Raw genomic sequence first — 20,353 nt, forward strand, 5'->3', positions numbered from 1 at the left:
CGTGTCGCACATGAGCCCTCGGCTCCCCATTGGCTTCGCCTCTTGGCTCTGTGCCTGGCCGCCTGCCCTCCCTCCCCCACAACCCCCTCCCCAATAACAGACTTCTGGTGTCCCCTCCTCTGGCCACCCTCTGTTGTCGCTCTCCTTCCAGAAAAGGGACCCAACCGGAAGGCCAGTTCATGTTAGGAAATTCCAGCCACGTGAGCCAACCCGAGCCAGGGATTCTGAGCAGCCAGTGGCTTTAGAAGAAACTGAAACTTGGTTTGCTGGGGGCGGAGTGGTCACCGGGGATTTAAAGAGCTGCCACTTCCTTGGGCCCCCAGAGGGCACTGGGAGGTCACAGTGGCAGAGGGACACCCGAACTGAGCCTCTGCCCGCCCCCTGCCTAAGCCATGCACCTCTGTGGGGGCAGTGGGCTGCTGACCAGGACGGTGAGTACAGGGAACCAGGGACAGGGGATGAGACGGGGAATATGGCCAAGCGTCCCCAGTTCCTAGGCAGGGAGGGACATGGCCAGAGCTTCTAGTCCCAGCTCTGTGCTTACGGGCGGTGTGACCGTGGGACCCATATATCCCCTCTCTGGGCTTCAGTTTCCCCAGGGGATTGAAGTGAGGGCTTTCCTGCTCTCATAGTGCAGAGCCAGGCTCCCGTTTTAGAACACGGCTTCTGAAGAGTGCTGTCTCCACACCCACCCTCCCCTCATTGCCCTTATGGGAGCATTCTCTTCCCTCCCCAAATTCTCCGGCGGCATGGCTCCCCTTGGAGGCCCTGCTCCTCTCCCAGGACCCAAGTACCAGAAGCCTATCTCCTTCTGTCAAGTGCAGGTCTTTCCCCCAGGCTCCAGTCTCTTGGCCCTCCCAGAACCTGCAATGGGCCTCTTGTGACCATGAACTGAGCAACATGGAGTTCTCAGCCAGGGAGGGCAGGGTCTTGGGTCCTGTCTGAGCTCCCTACAGTCAGAAGGCACTCCCAGAGTGACCTAGGGGAAGGGGGATTTGGGCTATGGGGTCTCCAACATTCTCTCTTGCCCGACCTTCCAAAACATGGGGCATTGGGGTTACTTTGTGTAAGTTTCACGGAGCCCCTAAGGGGGGGTGCCCAGGGGAGGGGAAGGGGCACTGCTGGGAAGCTTTGGGTCCACTCATGCATTCCTTCCAGGTTGCTGCCACACTAGAATGTCAGCAACTTGAGGGCAGGGATTTTTGCCTGCTTGATTTGCTGTTTTGTCCCCCTCACTCGGTGCCTGGCACACAGCAGGTGCTCAATAAATATCTGTTGAGGCACTGAATATCAGCTTTGGGCCTGGGCTGGGCCTGGGCTCACAGAGCCGAATCGGACCCTGGCCCTGCCATTGCTGGTGAAGCTCACAAAGCCTGCTTTGTGGCCCTTGTACCGATGAGGCAGCGGGGCTCCAGAAGGGAGCGATTTGCCCAAAGCAGGATGGCTGCTAAGTAGAGTGTAGGTGTGAAGTCCATTCTGTCTGCATTCTAACTGAGGCTTTGGGCTTCTCCATTCATCCTCCCCCATTGTGAGCTGTAAGCAGGCCGTGTGGGTGAGGCAGGTGTTCCAACAAGGTGTACCTGCGAGCGATGCCGTGTGTGGGTGCCCAGAAAGCCAGAGGGGGCCTCTAGGAGACAGGAGACTCTTGGGGAATTGGATCGTGGAGAGTGTGGCTTTACAGATGGCCTGGACAGAGGGTGCAAGCCCCCGCCGGGACCCCTGAGCCCTCTGCCTCACATCCTGCAGGACCCCGAGGAGTGTCAGAGGCTGAAGAAGAAGCAGAAGAACCGCGCAGCCGCCCAGCGCAGCCGGCAGAAGCACACGGACAAGGCGGACGCCCTGCACCAGGTGGGGGATGCCTTCCTTTCCCTACCCTGACTCCACTCTCCTGGCCTGGCCACCTCTCCTCCATCCCTACCTCCATGCCTGTGAGTGGCTCTCCCTCCACTGCTGTATGTTTCCAGGTTGCCTGAGCTCGAGAGAGGTGCTAAGTACAAACTGTGCCAGACATGCACTGGGCTCTGGGGACACAAAGGTGTGTCCGCAGCCCAGCCCTGCCCCTGAGGTGCCCCAGATCTAGGGAGAGGAGACAAACACTCACCCTATGAGAAACTCGTTCAGGGTTAAGATGGGCTGCTTTAGAGTGCCAGCCGTGGCACTCATAGCTACAAGTCACTTCCTTCGCTGAGCTTCACTGTCCTCATCCAAAAACGGGGACCATAATCCCCCTCTGGCAGGACCCTTGTGGAGACTAAAGGAGGCAAAGGAGCCCAGTGGGGTCTGGGAGGGCTCCACTGTACTTGCCTCTTAACCTTGCATGGTAATTTGACCTTGGATGGTAAGCTGACCCTTGGAGCTTTTCTTCTTCCTCTGTGGCAGAGAGAAAGGACATCACCGGTTCCATCCCAGGGAAAGGATTCAGAGCTGGGCTGAGGACCTGGCCCTTGGGAAAAATGCTTACACCTTAGTTCTTATAGTGCTGAGTGAAATTCTACAGCCCTGCCTACCAAAGGCCCTGTGCTGTTTCCTCCCCTAACACCCCACACCCTGTTCTCCCTGTTCCTTCGATGACCACGCACATCCAGCCCAGGGGCTCTGCAGAGACTGTTCTCTCTAGCCTCAGACCACAGTCCAGCTAGATCCTCACTTCTTTCCGGTTGTTTGGTTTAAATGTCACCTCCTCCGAAGGGCCTTTCTAAATCACATGATCTAAAGAGCCGGCTACCTGTTACTCTTCTCTATTCTTCTTGTTAGCCCTGAACTTACATATTTGAGGTCTATTGCTCGTCTCCTTCGCCAGACTAGGAGCACCATGAAGGCAGGGAACTATTTTGTCCCCTGCTGTTTCCCCATCACCTGGAGCAGTGCCCGACAAACAGAAGGAACTCGGTCGTGCCCTGTGGAGCGGATGATAGAGTCAGAATAAAGTGCTCTAGGAGCACAAAGATGGGGCAACACATAGCCAGTGGCATCAGGGTGATAATGGAGATGGAGTCTGAGCTGGTCTTGAAAGATGCATAGGAGTTTTCCAAACGGATGAAGGTAGGAAAAGGCATGCCGGCAAATGAAATAGTGCTGGCGTGGGCATGTGTGAGTGAGGACCAGGATGGTGCCCGCCTGGCAGGGTAGAGACTTCATGCATTCATGTGTTCACTCCTTCTAAGAAGGCCTATTGAGTGTCTTCCATGTGACAGGTACATTTCTCAGCATCGGCGATACAGCTGCGAACCCAGCAGACAAAAACCTACCCCACCCTCTCCAGGGCTCATATTTTCATGGGGGAGCCAGACAGACAAATAAATTATCCATGGGGGATTGGGGATGTCAACTGGTGATAAGCGCTGTGGGGCCAAATACAGCAGGGCAGAGGCAAGGGAGCGGGGAGGGTGGGGTGACGGAAACCTAACTGGGGAAGCCTTCCCTGAGGAGGTAACACGTGAGCAGCCTAGAGATGGTGAGGGAACGAAGGAGTGAACCAGCAAATGACTCAGTTTCTGGAGGTGAATTGAAGCCTTTGGAGAATTTAGGTGAGAGGTGACCTAATGCCATGTTTTAAAAATATCATTCCACATGCAGAGACCGGCCTGGAAGTAGGGCTGCTAGTGGTTTTGAGGCCTGTTAGCATTTTGAGTTCATGCTCTCAGCAACATTTTTTATGTAAAACACCCTTGTGGCTTCTCCTTTTAAAAACTGTCCACGAAAGGGGCGCCTGGGTGGCTCGGTGGGTTAAGTGTCCGGTTCTTGGTTTCAGCTCAGGTCATGATCTCATGGGTCATGAGATCGAGCCCCAAGTGGAGCCCGCGTGGGGCCAGTAGGGCCCTGTGCTCAGCAAGGAGTCAGCTTGAGCTTCTGTCTCTGCCCCTCCCCCTGCTCACGCAGTCTCTCTCTCTTTCAAATCAATGAAAAAAAAAATAAATAAAAGATAAATAAAAATTGTCCACAAAAGGGATGAGGTAGGGGAGGGAACCAGAGGAAGTCACTCAGCCTTAGGAGCTGTGGAAAGAAAGCTCTTTCATTGCTGTCACTATAAAGGGTCGTTTAGAACTGCACGCTATCAGTAGGTTCTCAGAACTCAGAGTCCAGCAGAACAGAACCTACCAGATGCTGATTCGGGGGTGCCGAATACAACATTCCGATGCTGCCACCCTCTGAAACACTACCCGAGGCTCCTCCCACAGTGCCTCCGTGAGTCAGTTCTGGGCACTAGGGAGATCTGACAGGGGCATGAAGCAGCCTAGAAGTGTGCAAAACAGGATGACCTCCAAGCTGTCGTGAGAAGGCCACGTCGGGATTAGCCCAGGGGAGGAGGTACTGGAAGAGTGTGCAGGCAGAGGAGACAGGAAATGTGGTGAGGAAGCAGAGTCCACTGGAGGGAGAGGAAGTTAAGGGGAGCAGGAGAAGTCAGAGAGATAAAGCTGGAGGTGTGAGCTGGGGCCACGGTGCACAGGGAGGCGTGGGAGCCTTTAAAGGACTTGAACTTGAATGTACAGTTGATCCCGTAATTGCCAAACTGTTCCTCTGGGCCAGGAGAACAGGGAGGTTTCAGGGGCGCCCCAGTCAGGATACTCGTGGAGTTCTCAAGTGAGTGGTGGTGGCCGGCTGGTGGAGACCAGCTGGCCCACGGGACCGGTGGTGAGGATGGAGAGCAGGCCAGTCGGAGCCCCAGTAGGAGTGGAATGGGCAAGAGGGGCTGGGTGGTTGTGGAGAGCCGGCCAGAGAGGAGCCAAGGGGCCCTCGCGGAGACATTTCGTTGGCAATATACCTTTCCCTCTAAGTTAAGGACGCTAGGGACGGGGTACACGACTCATGCTGGCTGACGTCCCCTCCCCCATCCATCTGCTTCTGCCCCCAGCAGCACGAGACCCTGGAGAAACACAACCATCTGCTGCGGAGGGAGATCCAGGCCCTGCAGGCGGAGCTGGTGTGGTGGAGCCGGACCCTGCAAGCGCATGAACGCCTGTGCCTCATGGACTCTGCCACCTGGTTGGCTCCAGTGACCCCTGGTTGCTGGGGCCAGACCGAGCGGCCCCCGGACTCCATGCTCCATGGACAACATGGCTGCCAGGAGCAGCTGGGCCTGTTTCAGACCTCAGTCTCTTCTCCCTCGGCTCACCGGCTCTCTCCAGATCCACAGCCTCATAGTTCACCTGGCCTCCCCCTGTCCCCTCTGCCTTCTCTGTCCCTTGACTCCACTCAGGTCACCGCATCTCCTGCCCAACTGTGCCCCAGCCCTGTCCAGTCAGCCTCGCTCACTGGATCCAGCCTGCCAAGGCCTTCCTCCAAGCTCGACACCCTCCTGCCCGGTCCCCCAGCCCAGCCCACCCCTCTACAGCCCCTTGTGATGGAGCACCCCACCAGAGGGAAGCTGGGGTCCTCACCTGACAGCCTCTCAACTGCCCTGGGGCTGGCCTGCCTGCAGGGTGGGGAGTACAAGCCCGCGGCCTTATCGGCAGCAGATCAGCAAGGGCTGGGTGTGGATCCCAGCCCCCACCCACTCTTGGCTTTCCCCCTGCTTTCCTCTGCTCAAGTCCACTTCTAACCCATCCCTGCGAGCCGAGCTAGCCCCTTCCTTGGACTGAAGTAGCAACCTCAGCACACTGGCGTCTCCTCCCTTACCATTGGAGGTTCCCTTTCTTGGCTGACCAGCTGGCCCAGCATTTCACCAGGAGGAGAACGTCATCACTGCTGCCCAGCACTGCCAGGCCCTGTCACCGCCATTATTGTATTTCAACTTCATGGTCATTCTGCAAAATCCAGATGATCACACCACTTTTTTAGATAAGGAGACGGAGGCCAGAGAAGCCGTGTGATGTGCCCAAGGTCGCACAGACTTTTTGGGGACCTGAAACACCACCATCTGCTCCTCTTTCTCCTGGTGGGATCCTGGCCCGGGCACCCTAGGAGCTGAAGTCCTAGAAACTGGGGGCTGGTGTGAGGTTTATGTGCTGGGAACAGGAAGGAGCTCTTTCTTCTGGTTTGTGGGGGAGCCCTGCAGTTCCTGAAACCTCAACCTAGCTGGGGCTAGTCCAGAGTCCAAGAGGGATAGGGAGAGGCCAAGCAGGAGCCCAGAAGTGGACTTCTTCTTCCCTAGCAGTGTTTTCAGTGCCAAGGAACTGAACCTGTGGGTTGGAGTTGGGGAGAAGCCTGGAACAGTCCCCCCAGGGATTTCTGCAGGAGGGGAACCCGTAGCCATACCAAGACCTCTGGGAGATTCTCCAGGGTCAGCTCCCCAGGCTATTCCCAGATAGCTCCCTGCCTCTCCCAAGCAGGAGCTCAGCTGCAGTATCTGCTGGGGTAGGGGTTGGGGGGGGTGGGTGTGGGTTCTCACTCAGACTCAGGACAAGCTCTGTAAGGGGCCTGAGATGAGAAGCCCCAATTCTTCACCCAGATTTTCTTTTTTTTTTTTTAAGATTTTATTTATTTATTTGACAGAGAGATAGAGAGAGAGCACAAGTAGGCAGAGAGACAGGCAGAGGGAGAGGGAGAAGCAGGCTCCCCAACGAGCAGGGAGCCCGATGTGGGGCTCGATCCCAGGGCCCTGGGATCATGACCTGAGCCAAAGGCAGCCACTTAACTGACTGAGCCACCCAGGCGCCCCATCTTCACCCAGATTTTCACGCACATATAAACAGACACTATGCTAGTATTTAACACACTCCAGGATGCTGAGCACAAATCTCGGCACATGTTATGGTAAATAAATTAAAATGTTTTCCAATTCTTTTTGCGTTGGCCCATTCTTTAAAGCTCTGATTGTACTCGGCATGGTTGAAGCTGACGGGCCTTTGAAAGAAGAGGTAATAGTCTAGAGTTTAGGGGTGGGCAATCCCTCATGGACCTCCCAATCTAACCCCCTCCTCATATCGAAAATGAGGAAGCTGAGACCCAGAGACAGGCTGAACTTGCCCAGGACCACACAGCTAGGCCTGGTGTGATGGTTGCAGGACTGTTGGTGGTGCCAGAGCCAGGGTCACCACAGGTTCATGGAGAGCAGACTGGTGGGAGGAAAGCCAAGGTGCTTTTGATTGGAGGCCAGCTGGAGTCTGGAACAAGAGCTGATATAACGCACCATAGACCAGGACTCAACGAGGAGCGGAGTGTGTGTTTGTGAGGATATTGTGGTCTGGCTTGTGTCCATATACCCTAAATATAGTCAGATACTGTGCTGTGTTTTACTTGGGTTAACTCCAGGTTATGCCTCTAATATGCCTCCAGTAACTCTGTGAGGTAGGTATGGATATTATTCCCACTGTTCAGAAGGGGAAACTGAGGCCTGGGAGTGTTAAGTAACCAGCCCAAGGACACATAACTAGGAAGTAGCACAGACTTGATGCAACATCAGGAGCACTTAAACACAGACGATCCTGCCTTCCACCTACCCCATATTCCTCCCATAAGCCCTGCTTGAAGGGGCTGGCACGTACTCATAGATGTGACCCAAGGAGTTAAAACCCTACCTTGAGCTCAAAACTCAAAAATAAGAGAGGGGAGTGACTAAATTAACATTGGCGCACTCCTATAATGGGCTGCTGAAGAGGTGCGAGGAATAAAGAATGCTTTGAAGAATAGTTAATGAGATGGGGAAATGCTCACAACACATGAGGCAGAAAAAAATAGAATGTGTAACTGTCACTATAGTTTGATATGTTTATTTAAAAATAGAAAAAGAAAAGGAGTAGGAGGAGATGTTGTAGGATTCTTGAGAAGGGATATGAGCTAATATCTGTGAATCCTCAAATTTGTAAACACAGCTACTGTTATAGCATGAGGCTTCCACATAGTCGAATATATCCTAGGAATTTAGATCTGAGTGTGTCTATCACTGCACAACGAATTACTCTAAAACGTAGTGGCTTAATTGACAAATGTTTTATCATCTCACAGATTTTGTGGGGCAAGAATCTGGGCACAGCTTAGTGGGGGGCATCTGGCTCAGGGTCTTCCACAGGCTCCAAAGTGTTGGCCAGGGCTGCATCATAGGAGGGGTCATCTGGGGCAGGGAGATCAGCTTCCAAGCTCACGCATAGGCTGTCTGCGGGCCTCAGAAGGTCCACTTCTGAGCTTACTCACAAGGCTGTTGGCAGGCTTCAGTTCCTTGAGGGCCCCTGGACCAAGGACCTCAGGTTCTTGTAGGCTGTTGGCTGGAGAGATTAGTTCCTTGCCACAGGGACCTCCCCACAGAGCTGCTCGACATGGGAACTGGCTTCCCTCAGAGCAAGAAAGCTAGAGGGTGAGAAAAGGTGAGCAATAGAGAAGCCACGGAAATTTTAGAAATAACATCCTGACAATTTTACTATATTGTATCTCCAGCCCATGCTTGAGGGGAGGGGAATTACATAAGGGCATAAAAACTAGGTGGGGAGATCATTGGGGATCATCCATCATAGAGGCTGCCTACCATCCTTGGTCAGAACCAGCGCTTTCTTGGATCCCTTCTTTTTCCTTTTGTCACCAGCATAGCAGGTAGCTAGCTCTCTTTGGGGAGGTCGTTTTTTGGAAGGAAACTATTTTGGCCCCTTAGTAGCAATGACAATACCCCCAGCAATGATCTGGTGGGTTTGGGGTTGCGGCAAGGCCCCTGGCTAGACTCATAGCCCTAAGTGAGCCTTGCAGCAAACACAATGCAGACACTCCCTCCTCAGAATGACCTTTGAAGTGATGCATGGACAGTCAGTGCTGAGATAGCAAGTATGTGCAGGCCAAGAGTCTTTTATGCTTTGAAAAATAATTACTCACTGGAGGACTAAAGTTTAAACTCAATTTAAACTCTTTTAGGTTCTGAGATTCACCTCTGTACTCAGTTGAATGATGGCTCCTATGTCCACCCAGAACCTATGAATGTGACCTTATTTGGAAAAAGGATCTTTGCAGATGTAATTAAGTTAAGGATCTTAAGATGAGATCATTGTGGATTATCCAAGTGGACCCGAAATTTAATGACCAATAGGAGGAGGTCACCAATAATAGGAAGACAAGGTGCAGAGGAGAAGGCCATGTGGAGACAGAGGTGCAGATTGAAGTTAGGAAGCCCCAAGCCAAGGAACATCTGGAACCACCGGAAGCGGGGAGAGGCAAAGAAGGCTTCTCCCTGTGGCCTTCCAAAGGAGCATGGAAGCAGGGAAAGCAGGGAGGAGGCTGTTGTAGTCATCCAGGTGAGTGATGATGGTAATCATGACCAGGGTGGTAGCGGGGAGGTGGTAAGGAGAGCTCACATTCAGAGTAGGTTTTGTAGATATAGCTGATGGGACATGCTCATGGATTGGATGTAGGGAAAGGGAGGAAGGAAGGATGATGCTGTGGTTGGGCGCCTGAGTAGTTGGTTGCTGGTAGTTCCAAAGAAGAAGAAAGATTGGAAGAGGAGCAGTTTGGAGTGTGTGGGGACAAGATCGGGAGCCCTCTCTTGGCAATGTTAATCTGAGTTGCCTATTTGTCATCCAACTAAATAGAAAAGAGTTTAGAAATCAGGGTAATATTCAAGACTGGGTATGTAAATTTGGAAGCCAGCAATGTAAAAATGGGTGAGTAGACAATGGGGACTGGACAAGGTGACCTCTGAGGGCCTTGTAGCTGTGACTCTATGAGGACTTCCTCTTCTTCTGTCCCCAGACTCTCTCAGCCTGGCACTCCTTCCCTCATCACCCTGACATGCCCAGAATCTGCCCCCATCTTTCCTCTTTAGATGTTTTTTTTTTTTCCTCTAGGAAGCCTCCTATGATCTTCCAAGATAAAAATGACCCCCTTTTGGGGCACCTGGGTGGCTCAGTTGTTGAGCATCTGCCTTGGGCTCAAGTCATGAACCCAGGGTCCTGGGATCAAGCCCCACATCGGGTTCCCTGCTCCGCGGGAAGCCTGCTTCTCCCTCTCCTGCTCCCCCTGCTTGTGTTCCCTCTCTCGCTGTGTCTCTCTCTGTCAAATAAATAAAATCTTTAAAAAAAATGACCCCCTTTTCCTCAGACTCCTTATCACACCCTTCTATCAATTTCTTTCTTGCATGACTGTGCCTTCCTATCTTTTTGTCTCCCTCAATGGCAGCAACCAGTCCGGTACGTCATGAGTACTTTTTGCTTTTTTAAAGATTTTATTTTTAAGTAATCTCTACACCCTACGTGGGGCTCAAACCCAGAGCCCCAAGATCAAGAGTCGCATGTTCTACAGTCAGGCGCCCCGACATCATGAATACTGTTAAATGGTCCATGCATTGGGAGGCAGTAAAGCATGATGGTTAGAGAACTTGAGCTCCAATCCCAGACAGGATAGGATTCACGTCCCAGCTCCACTACTTCCTGGCTCAACGTCCTCAAGCCTCTGTTTCTCATCTGAAAAATGGGAATTGAAAAATGTACCACATTTCCCACCCAATATATATGTGTGTATGTGTATACATATTCATATATACATGTATATACAATATCTTATATATTATGGAAAAGCGTATGTTCACCTAAAGACATGAGCAAGAATGTTTCCATCAGTGATATTCCAGAAAACTGGAAACAACTCAAATGCCCCATCAGCAGTAGAATGAATAAATTGAGGAACGTTTTACACAAGGTGATGCTACATGGCAACAAGGGTGAATAAACTACAACTGTCTAGAACAATGCGAATAAACTTCACAAACATAATGTTGGGCTATAGAAGCCAGACCCCAAAGAGAAGACAATCTGTATGACCCATTTATAGAAAGTTCAAAAGTAGGAAAAAAAGTAATCTATGCTGTTAAGAGTCAAGGCAGTGGTTACATTTGGAGGATAGCACCTGGAAGGGGAGATGAAAGGCCTTCTTGGGTGCTGATAACGTTCTATGTCTTGATCTTCGTTTTGGTTCACTGTATGAAATGAATTCACTGTATGAAACTTCACTAAGCTGTATGTGTATGACCTGTGCTCTTCTTCATTATGTCTGGTAGACTTAAATAAAAAGAGGCTAAATGTGAGGAGCATATCACAGTCTCTGGCACATAGTAAGTACTCAGTAAATGCTAGTTATCATGAAGGAACGAATGAAAGAACCCTCGCCTTGCCTTCCAGAGAAATCCATTAGCAGTCAGAACCATGGACAGATCAGAGTCCGCTCTCGAGGAAAGCTGAAGGAGAAAGTGATCTTAGGTCAGCTACAAAGGATTGGAAGCAGGTGAGAATCTGAGGCCTTTCCTCTTGGACTAGTGGTTCAGTGCCTTTTGGGGGGCATCCTACAATGCAGAAAGGAGACTATTCCTAGGGGACTGTGGGTTTGTGTGTGGGCTCATGCAGAATTTCATTCTATTTTAAAAGGTCTGCCGCCTCTTGTTTTTCTAAGCAAATGAGTACTGAAATCCCCCTGGGGAGTCCATTCCTGGATCTAGCATATCCAATGGCTTGCTCAGGCTCTGCAGGCTTTGCTCACTGTCTTGGGCTTATATTTACCTGGTTAGGGGAGACAGGGAAGAAACCCTCGGTAGGGCAAAGATAACCTGTGACAAAGATCTTCTCTCAGTCATGCCCAGGCTCTAGGAAAGAAAGGCATATTTTGTTATTGATTTAATGCTTTATTTGATAATGAGTTCCCTGTTACTAGGAATATCCACACAGAGGCTGTACAACTACCTGCCAGGACTGCAAGGAGGACTCCTGCAAAATAAAAAACTTACCTAGGTGACTGCCAAGGGTATCCCAAGCCTAAAATTCTCTTATTTAATTCAACACATTTCCTTGAAGGCGTGAACTGCTTCTCTATGCATTGCCCCCTCCCATCAGTGCTTTTCTTTTTTCCTAAAAATTAAAACATCTCATGCTCAGTAGGAATTTGAAAAGTGTGGGGGGGGAGGGGTGTTATCCATACCATTGAATATTACTCAGCAATAAAAAGGAATGAACTACAGATAACACTTAACAACTTTGATGGGTCTCAAGGGCATTATGCTGAGTGAAAAAAACCAATCTCAAAAGGCCACATACTGCATGATTCCACTTATGGAACATTCTTAAAATGATGAAATTATAGAGATGGAGCACAGATTAGTGGTTGCAAAGGGTTAGGGACGGTCGGGGAGGAGATGGGTGTGGCTAGAAAGGGTTGCATCTTAGAGGTGATGGAACAATTCTGTACCTTGCATGTGGTGATTACATAAATTTACACACCTGATAAAATGATTCTGAACTATACACACACTTTATAGCAATGACATTTTTCTGGTTTTAATATTGTACTAGGTCATGTAAGATGTAATCACTGAGGACAATGGATGAAGTGTATAGTGTATATGAAGTGTATATTTGTGAAGTGTATATTTGTACTGCCTTTGCAACTTCTTGTGAATCTATAATTATTTATAAAAATAAATAAAATAAAATAAATTAATAAAATAGTTTTTAGAGCATAGCAAAGCTCACTGTTAACATTTTAGCATATTTCCTATCAATTATTTTCTTCACACAGTTAGGATCATATTGTATACAAATTTTGTATCCTGAAATTTTTTCCTTAATAGAACAGCATAGGGCGCCTGGGTGGCTCAGTTGGTTGGGCGACTGCCTTCGGCTCAGGTCATGATCCCGGAGTCCTGGGATCGAGTCCCACATCGGGCTCCCTGCTCAGCGGGGAGCCTGCTTCTCCCTCTGACCCTCCCCCCTCACATGTACTCTCTCTCTCTCTCATTCTCGCTCTCTCAAATAAATAAATCTTTAAAAAAAATAGAACAGCATAGGCATTAAAAAAAAAGAATAGCATAGGCATTTCCTATGTCATTAACATAACAATCGCTGTAATAGTTACGCTCATCAATTGGAAAAATGGATAAATAAACTGTAGTACATTCACACAATAGAATATTATTCAGTGATCACAAGGAACAAACTGCACCAATATGGATAAATCTCAAAAACATTACACTGAGTTGAAGAAGCTTTACACAAAATAGTATACACTATATGCTTTCATTTATATAAAGTTTTAAAACAAGCAAACAGTCTATGATGGATAAAAATTAGGATAGTGGTAACCTCTGGGGGTGGTGGTGGTGGTGGTGGGAGTGGGGGCAGGGATTGACTGGGAAGGGGTTTGAGAGAACTTTCTGGTGTGTTGGCAATGTTCCATATCTTGATAGGGATTTGGGTTACACAGGCATACGTATTTGTTAAAACGTAGCAAATGTACACTTGAGATTTAGTCATTTCATTTCATGTAAATTTTATCTCAAAAGAAAAAGTTCATAAATCAATATGATTCCTATTTAATGAAGTACACGCTGTAGTATTTACAGGAAGTATACTGATGTCTGCAACTTCTTTGAAATTCTCAAAAAATAATGGATTGATGGATGACAAGAAGGATGGGTAGATGAATGGGTATGTAATGAAGCAAGTAGAGTTAAATCAGAATGATAGTCTAGAGAGGTAGGTGTATAACTTTTCTATAGGTTTGAAGATTTTCATGATATATATTTTTAAATTTAGACAAAAACCACTTGGAATCCTTGGTACAAATGCAGAGTGCCTCCTGGCCTCCTGGCAATGTGACTCCCTGGGCTGGGACTGGGACCTACTGTCTAGATCATGTTCTTTGGAGGATCCTTGGCATACCTGAGCCCCTAAAGGCTCTCAGTTATGTCCAAACACAAAGCCTTTCCAAGGATCAGTCTTCTAAAGGGGTCTCTCCAGAGTTTCTCTCACCTCCTTGCTGGGGTTCTCTGCTTCTGTCCTATGGCAGACACCACCAGCAGAAATCAACTCTCTTTACTAAATTCACAAGGGCCTCCAAGGTCTAAGCTGAGCTCAGAAGGATTCTCTTTTTTTGGGGGGGGGGGGGGTGGGAGGAATGAAACCTTTTAATCTGATGGTAGCACATAATACTGAACAGAGAGCGCTCCCAGTTCCCCTCCAGATTATAAGTAAGTTCTCAAAAATAACTGGATTTGCTAGACCCTGCCCCCCTGCCCATGAGAGGGAGAGGGAATGGAGTGGGCAAAGCACTGAGGTCTGCTCTCTTGTCACCCACAGATCCAGTTCTGAGCACAGCTCTTCTAATCCACCAGCTCTTCAGGCCAAAATCACAAGCCAATCTCCTCTGCACTCTATATGGAATCGCTGCCATGGGTAATGTTCCTGACAACTTGGATGCAAAAGCCCCATGGATAGTCCCAGGCTTGGAGTACGAAGGGTTGGTCTCCCCGAGCATCACTTGACCTGTCTTCACCACATTCAGCCCCTCCCAGGCCATGGCAACCACAGACCCTGATTGCAAGTACTTTACCAGGCCACCAAAGAAAGGTCGGTCCTTCAGGTCAATGTAGTGTTCTTTGAGAAGGTCTTCTGAAGCCTGAATTAATTTCATAGCAATGAGGAGGAATCCCTTTTGCTCAAAACGCTTGATGATCTCTCCCAAGAGGCTGCACTGGACCCCATCAGGCTTGAGGCAATGAAGGTGTGTTCACTGTTGGCCATGGACCTGGGGATAGACAGCCCACCAGCTGCTCGGGTTGCAACTCCATCTGGGGCTGCCGGCAGTGCTGCACAGCACTGGAGGAGCCCAGAAGGATTCTAAGGCCTCTTTGAGCAGACCTAGCCCAACACATTGCATCCCTGAGCTCTACAAGGCTCCCGCTTGGGTAGTCACAGGGTTTCACAGTCTTGCAGAGAACCCAGACACCCAACACTCAAAGAAGGAGAGAAAACCGGCCAATCAAATGATAGTTTCCCTTAGGAAATCCCCCTGCTCCTACCCCCAGGGCTGCCCCTCTGCACCAGTCAGTTTTCCCTGTGGCCCCACCAGGCCAGTCTCTGGCCTTCAGCCTCCCCCAGCAGAGGGCTGAGGACCATCACCTGGCCCTGGTAGGGAACTGACCTGGGAAGCCCAAAGGGAAGTGGTAGGGGCTCAGGGGAGGGGGAGCCCCAGGTGCTGCAGGAAGTGGAGCTGCTAATTAAGCAGTTCCTTCCCACCCTGGGAGAGGGAGATGGGGAGCTGCAGAGGTCCAGGAAGCAGTGGCTCTTAAAGGGGACAAGACCCCTTTCTGAACCTATTAGGAAGAGCTGTGCTGTATCCCAGGCTTCTTTACACGTCACACCCAGGATTTGTCCTGTCCTCTGGGGCTCACTGGTGAAACTATTTAGTGGGAGAGAAGCCTGTTAAGGAACCCATGTGAGGGGCGCCTGGGTGGCTCAGTCGTTAAGCATCTGCCTTCTGCTCAGGTCATGATCCCGGGGTCCTGGGATCGAGCCCTGCGTCCCCCTGCTCTGCGGGAAGCCTGCTTCTCCCTCTCCCACTCCCCCTGCTTGTGTTCCCTCTCTTGCTGTGTCTCTCTCTGTCAATTAAAAAACAAAATCTTTAAAAAAAAAAAAAAAGGAACCCATGTGACCAGCATTCCTCTGAGAAGCCTGGGGGAGTCCCTGGGAGCAAAGAACCAGGAGAGGGCACTCTAAGGCCCAGCTCCAGCTCCAAGGGGCGGGACAAAGGCAAGACTAAGGAAATCCCAGGAAGAGATGCTCTGAAGGGTCAGGTGGTCAGATGGTTGTGATAAGCAGCAGCAACGAGGGCCCCTTGATAATGCCTGGCCCACAGCTTGGCTGTGAGGAGCACCTGAATTGTAACCACAGCCACATCAAAGGTTCCCTGAGTGTGGTCCTCACCAGCAGCATCATGATCGCGTGGGAACTCACTCTGCATGTTCAACATGCACATTTTCAGGCCCCCTCTCCTTCCCAGACCTATGAATCAGAAACTTGGAGGCTAAGACCAGAGTCCACAAACCCTCTAGGTCACTCTGACACATGTTTAAATTTGAGAACTAGTCTAATCAGATTGGAGAGCTGGGCTGCCCAGAAAACTTTCTCCATTCGCAAATTCATTCACATTCATCAAACATTAGCACCTTCTTTGTGTTGACCCCGCGTCAGGTGTCATGAGGAGCCCAAAGTGGGACAAATTATAGTTCCCACCCTCCAGGCAGACTGATTAGTCAGTACAAAGCAGGACAAAGAGCCCCAGGAAGGAGCCAATCTTTCTGGTTAGGGGGATCCGAGAGGACTTCCAAGAAGAGGTAGACTTTGAGATGGGCCTTGAAGGATGAATTAGAATCAACAGAGCAGAAAAGGAAGGCATTTCTAAAACCAACATCTAACTTTTATTTTAATTAATTAATTATTTTTTTAAGAGAGAGAGAGAGCACATAAGCGGCTGGGGTGGGGGCAGAGAGAGAGGGAGAAAGAAAATCTTAAGCAGGCTCCACGCATAGAATCCCATACTGGCTTCATCTCAAGACACCGAGATCATGACCTGAACAGAAATCAAGAGCTGGACGCGTAACCACGTCCACCCAGGTGCCCCACCAAAACCTAGCTTGCTTTCATTTATTTATTTATTTTAAAGATTTTATTTATTCATTTGAGAGAGAGAGCAGGAGCGGAGGGGACAGGTGGGGAGGAGAGGGGCAGAAGGAGAGGGAGAAGCAGGCTCCCCACTGAGCAGGACCCTGAGATCATGACCTGAGCCTAAGGCAGATGTTTAACCATCTGAGTCACCCAGGTGCCCCCAAAACCTAGCTTTTAAAAGCACTTTAATAGCTTTGGGGATAAATTCAAATGCCTCAGCGCAAGCTTCTCCATGATCCAGCCCCATCTCCTTCATTAACTCCATCGCCTGCCACTCCACTCCTCCATCCCTAGATCTGAGTAAAACTGAGCTTCTCACAGAAGTGCACACACAGCATGCTATTTCTTATTGCCCGGCCTTTGTTCAGGCTGTCCCCTCTGCCTGGAATGCCCTCTTTGTGTCTCTTAGCCCAAGAGCCACCCATCCTTCAGGACTCCTCTTAGGTGTTTCCTTTTCCAGGAAGCCCTCCTGACTCCTGGCTGGTTAAGAATCATCCTTTAGGGGGATGCCTGGGTGGCTCAGTCAGTTAAGTGTCTGTCTGCCTTTGGCTCAGGTCATGATCCCAGGGTCCTCAGATCGAGGCCCATGTAGGGCTCCTTGCTCAGCAGGGAGCCTGCTTCTCCCCCTGCTTGTGTGCGCTCGCTCTCTCTCACAGATAAATAAATACAATCTTAAAAAAAAATTAAAAGCTGCTTTATGCTAATCCCCCCATTAGAATGAGAACCTATTGTGAGTAAGCATCTTCTTCAACTTTATGACCCTAGAGCCTAGCGCAGTGCCTGGCACGCAGTGTGCTTTCAATAAACAGTTATTTAGCAAAGGAAAGAAGAAAGGGAGAATGTTAAATAGGAGGTCCAGGGGAAAAACCATGGCAGGAACGATGTAGAATCTGACAAGGAGGACATCTGAAGGCAAAGGCAGGAAATGTTTTTCTCTCCCTAAAGCCTGGAACAGAGGAGACAGTGCTTAGTAGCCAGGAGCCTCTTGCCGCCTGCTTGCTGGCTTGACAGACCTGGCATATGTGCTTTGAATCCAATTGTCATCTGCTGAGCATTGCTGCTAAAATGTTCCAGTCTGTCGGGCCAAACGTGAATCCACAGAAGTCTCTTTAGCACTGTGGGTTGGTTTCTGAGTTGGGGTATGGGTTTATTAATTCTCAAGAATCTCAAGAGCACATGAAAGGACGCTCAACATCATTAGTCATGAGGGAAAGGCTAATTAGATCTACAACTAGATACCATTAACATCTATCGGAATGCCCCCCCAAATTAAAACTGAAAACACCAAGTGCCAACAAGGATGTACAGCAACCGAAACTCTCATACTCTGTGGGTAAGAATGCAAACCGATACAGCCACTCTGGAAAACAGTTGGTAGTTTCTAATAAAGTCAAACGTACACTTGCAGTACAACCCAGCGGTCCCCATTCTAGGTATCTACTTGACAAATAGGAAGACTTAAGTTCAGACAACAACTGGGATGTCGATCCTTATAGAAGCTCTATTCAAAATTGCCAAAAATGGGGGCACCTGGGTGGCTCAGTCGGTTTGGCATCTGCCTTCAGCTCAGGTCATGATCCCAGGGTCCTGGGATGGAGTCCTGCATCTCGCTCTCTGCTCAGTGGGGAGCCTGCTTCTCCCTCTGCTTGCTGCTCCCGCTGCTTGTGTGCTCTCTCGCTCTCTCTCTCTCTGACAAATAAATAAATAAAATCTTAAAAAAAAATTGCCAAAGGGCGACTGGGTGGCTCAGATGGTTAAGGGTCTGCCTTCGGCTCAGGTCATGATCCCAGGGTACTGGGATCGAGTCCCGCATCGGGCTCCCTGCTCCTTGGGAGCCTGCTTCTCCCTCTGCCTCTCTCTCCGTCTCTCATGAATAAATAAATAAAATCTTTAAAAAAATTGCCAAAAATGGAAAATAATGCAAATGTCCATCCATAGGCAAATAATAAAAAAGTGGTGGAATATCCATACAATAGGATAGTTTTCGGCAATAAAAAGGAATGAGCTATGGATATACACAATATGGATAAATCTAAATTTATCACTCAGAGAAAGAATCCAATTCCAAAAGGCTACATACTGTATGAATCCATTGACATGACACACTGGAAAAGGCCAAACTAGGAGTGGAGAACAGGCTGCCAGTGGTTGAGGGTGGGAGGAGGGTTTGACCACAAAGGGGTAACCTGAAGTAATTTTTTGGAGTGACAAAACTGTTCTCTATTCTGATCTATCCTTGAATCTATGCATATGTTAAAAAAAAAATCATAGACGTATACACCAAAAACAGTGAATTGTACTACATGTAATTAAAAAAAATGTAATACCAGTTTTGGGGTGCCTGGGTGGCTCAGATGGTTGTATCTGCCTTCAGCTCAGGTCATGATCTCGGGGTCTTGGGATTGAGCCCCAGGGCTCCCTAGCTCAGCAGGGAGTCTGCTTCTCCCTCTACCTCTGCCTCTCCCCCTGCTCATGCTCACTTTGTCTTTCTGTCTCAAATGAATAAATAATAAATAAAATCTTTTTTAAAAAATTAAAAATTAATAAAAAATGTAATACCAGTTTCAAGTAAAAAAGAATCCCAAAGGACAAGCCAGTCCTCAGGCCCACAAGTGGTGCCCCTCCCACTGTCTTGTGTGCAGTGGCCAGTGTCTGTGTCACCTCTATCTCTTTAGGTAAGGTCAGTGGGTCACACAGACCTCTTGGTTGGCTCATGATAGCAAGCTACCGTCCTCTCCTCTAGTTTGATCAGGGTCATCTCCATAATGACAGTTAATTTTGTCTTCTTCACCTCAGCATCACCAAAGGGCTAGAATAGTGCTTATAGTTATTCAAATAAATATCTGTTGATTGAGTAAATATTTGTTATCCCTTTTTCGGACTGGCTCCAAATTCCTGAATCCACCCTCTTAACTGAAATGCTCACCACAGCTCAATTCTCCAATAATGTCACTTGCTCTAAGTTCCTTCCTGGAATTTTGGCACCTAACATTCCTGCTCAGGTGTTGGCTCTGCCCCTTTTCTGGCCCAAGGGTCTCCTGTTATCTCAGGTAAGAATTCCTCCCTTTGGCTGCATCCCATTATGGACCTCAGTCAGAGTACCAGTGGAAGCAGCCTGGCCTCATCACAAAAGATAGTGCCCAACACGGGTCTGGTGCCCTCCTCAAACAGGAAGGAAATAAAGTGGACCACATGGGCTGGAAAGCCACCTCCGGTTCGCCAGGTGCTGCTCTCATGCCTCATCAGCAGTGTGTGTGTTTGTGTCTGCTAGGAGACACTTCAGTTCCATCTTACTCATTCTAAGTGTTTGTGTGTTCCTTTTATTTCACTTGACACCCCGTAATTGTAGATGACAGGAAGTGGGATGTTTGGTCATTTGGGGTTGTAATAAGACTTTTTGGTTAGAATCCCCTGGGTTTCTGGGGCACCTGAGTGGCTCAGTTGGTTAAGTGACTGCCTTCGGCTCAGGTCATGATCCTGGAGTTCCAAGATCGAGTGCCGCATCGGGCTCCCTGCTCAGCAGGGAGCCCGCTTCTCCCTCTGACCCTCCCCCTTTCATGTGCGCTCTCTCTCTCTCTCTCTCTCTCAAATAAATAAATAAAATCTTTTAATAAAATAAAATAAAATTAGGATATTAATAACTGCCTTACAACACGGTGGTCAGGATCAAAGGAGAGCGAGTACGGAAAGTGCCTGCACGATGTTCGACACGTAGTAGGATTTCTGCAGTAGACAGCTACCCACCGGACCACGGCAAGGACGGAATGTGCGCTAAATGAACAATCGGTGGACAGGCGACGTAGTGACAAAAAGGCGCCGGGGGCCTGTATTCCAGCGGGTGGGGCCATCGGCCACTCCCAGCCTCGGCTTCGCCCTACGGGTGGGCGGTGTAGCCGCGCCGCGCACGCGCACATCGTGGCCAAGCCTCAGAGCGCGCGCCAACTGGGCGAGGCCAGGAAGCGCGTTTGCGCATATGCAGAACGCCCGGCCGGCAGTGGGGGAGTGGGGTG

At 49.4% G+C, this 20,353-nt stretch overlaps 1 protein-coding gene and 1 pseudogene across 2 annotated transcripts; one reads left to right on the top strand and one right to left on the bottom strand.

Moving 5' to 3' along the window:
- Positions 1-258: 258 nt before the first annotated feature.
- Positions 259-6,721, top strand: BATF2 (basic leucine zipper ATF-like transcription factor 2). 2 transcript variants are annotated; one of them, XM_025878972.2, is made up of 3 exons: positions 259-431; positions 1,747-1,848; positions 4,853-6,721. In XM_025878972.2, the coding sequence occupies exons 1-3, from the start codon at positions 393-395 to the stop codon at positions 5,537-5,539; spliced, it is 828 nt and encodes a 275-aa protein (XP_025734757.1). In that variant the 5' UTR covers positions 259-392; the 3' UTR covers positions 5,540-6,721. The 2 variants fall into 2 exon arrangements, with proteins under 2 accessions (XP_025734757.1, XP_025734758.1); XM_025878973.2 differs by having other exon boundaries at positions 4,856-6,721.
- A 1,192-nt stretch (positions 6,722-7,913) lies between these two features.
- LOC141370926 (uncharacterized) lies at positions 7,914-15,244 on the bottom strand (annotated as a pseudogene).
- Between the last annotated feature and the right edge of the window lie 5,109 nt (positions 15,245-20,353).

The sequence above is a fragment of the Callorhinus ursinus genome, unplaced genomic scaffold (genome assembly GCF_003265705.2).
Source record: "Callorhinus ursinus isolate GAN/ISIS: 27379988/994484 unplaced genomic scaffold, GSC_fseal_2.0 scaffold51, whole genome shotgun sequence".
Taxonomy (NCBI): Eukaryota; Metazoa; Chordata; class Mammalia; order Carnivora; family Otariidae; genus Callorhinus; species Callorhinus ursinus.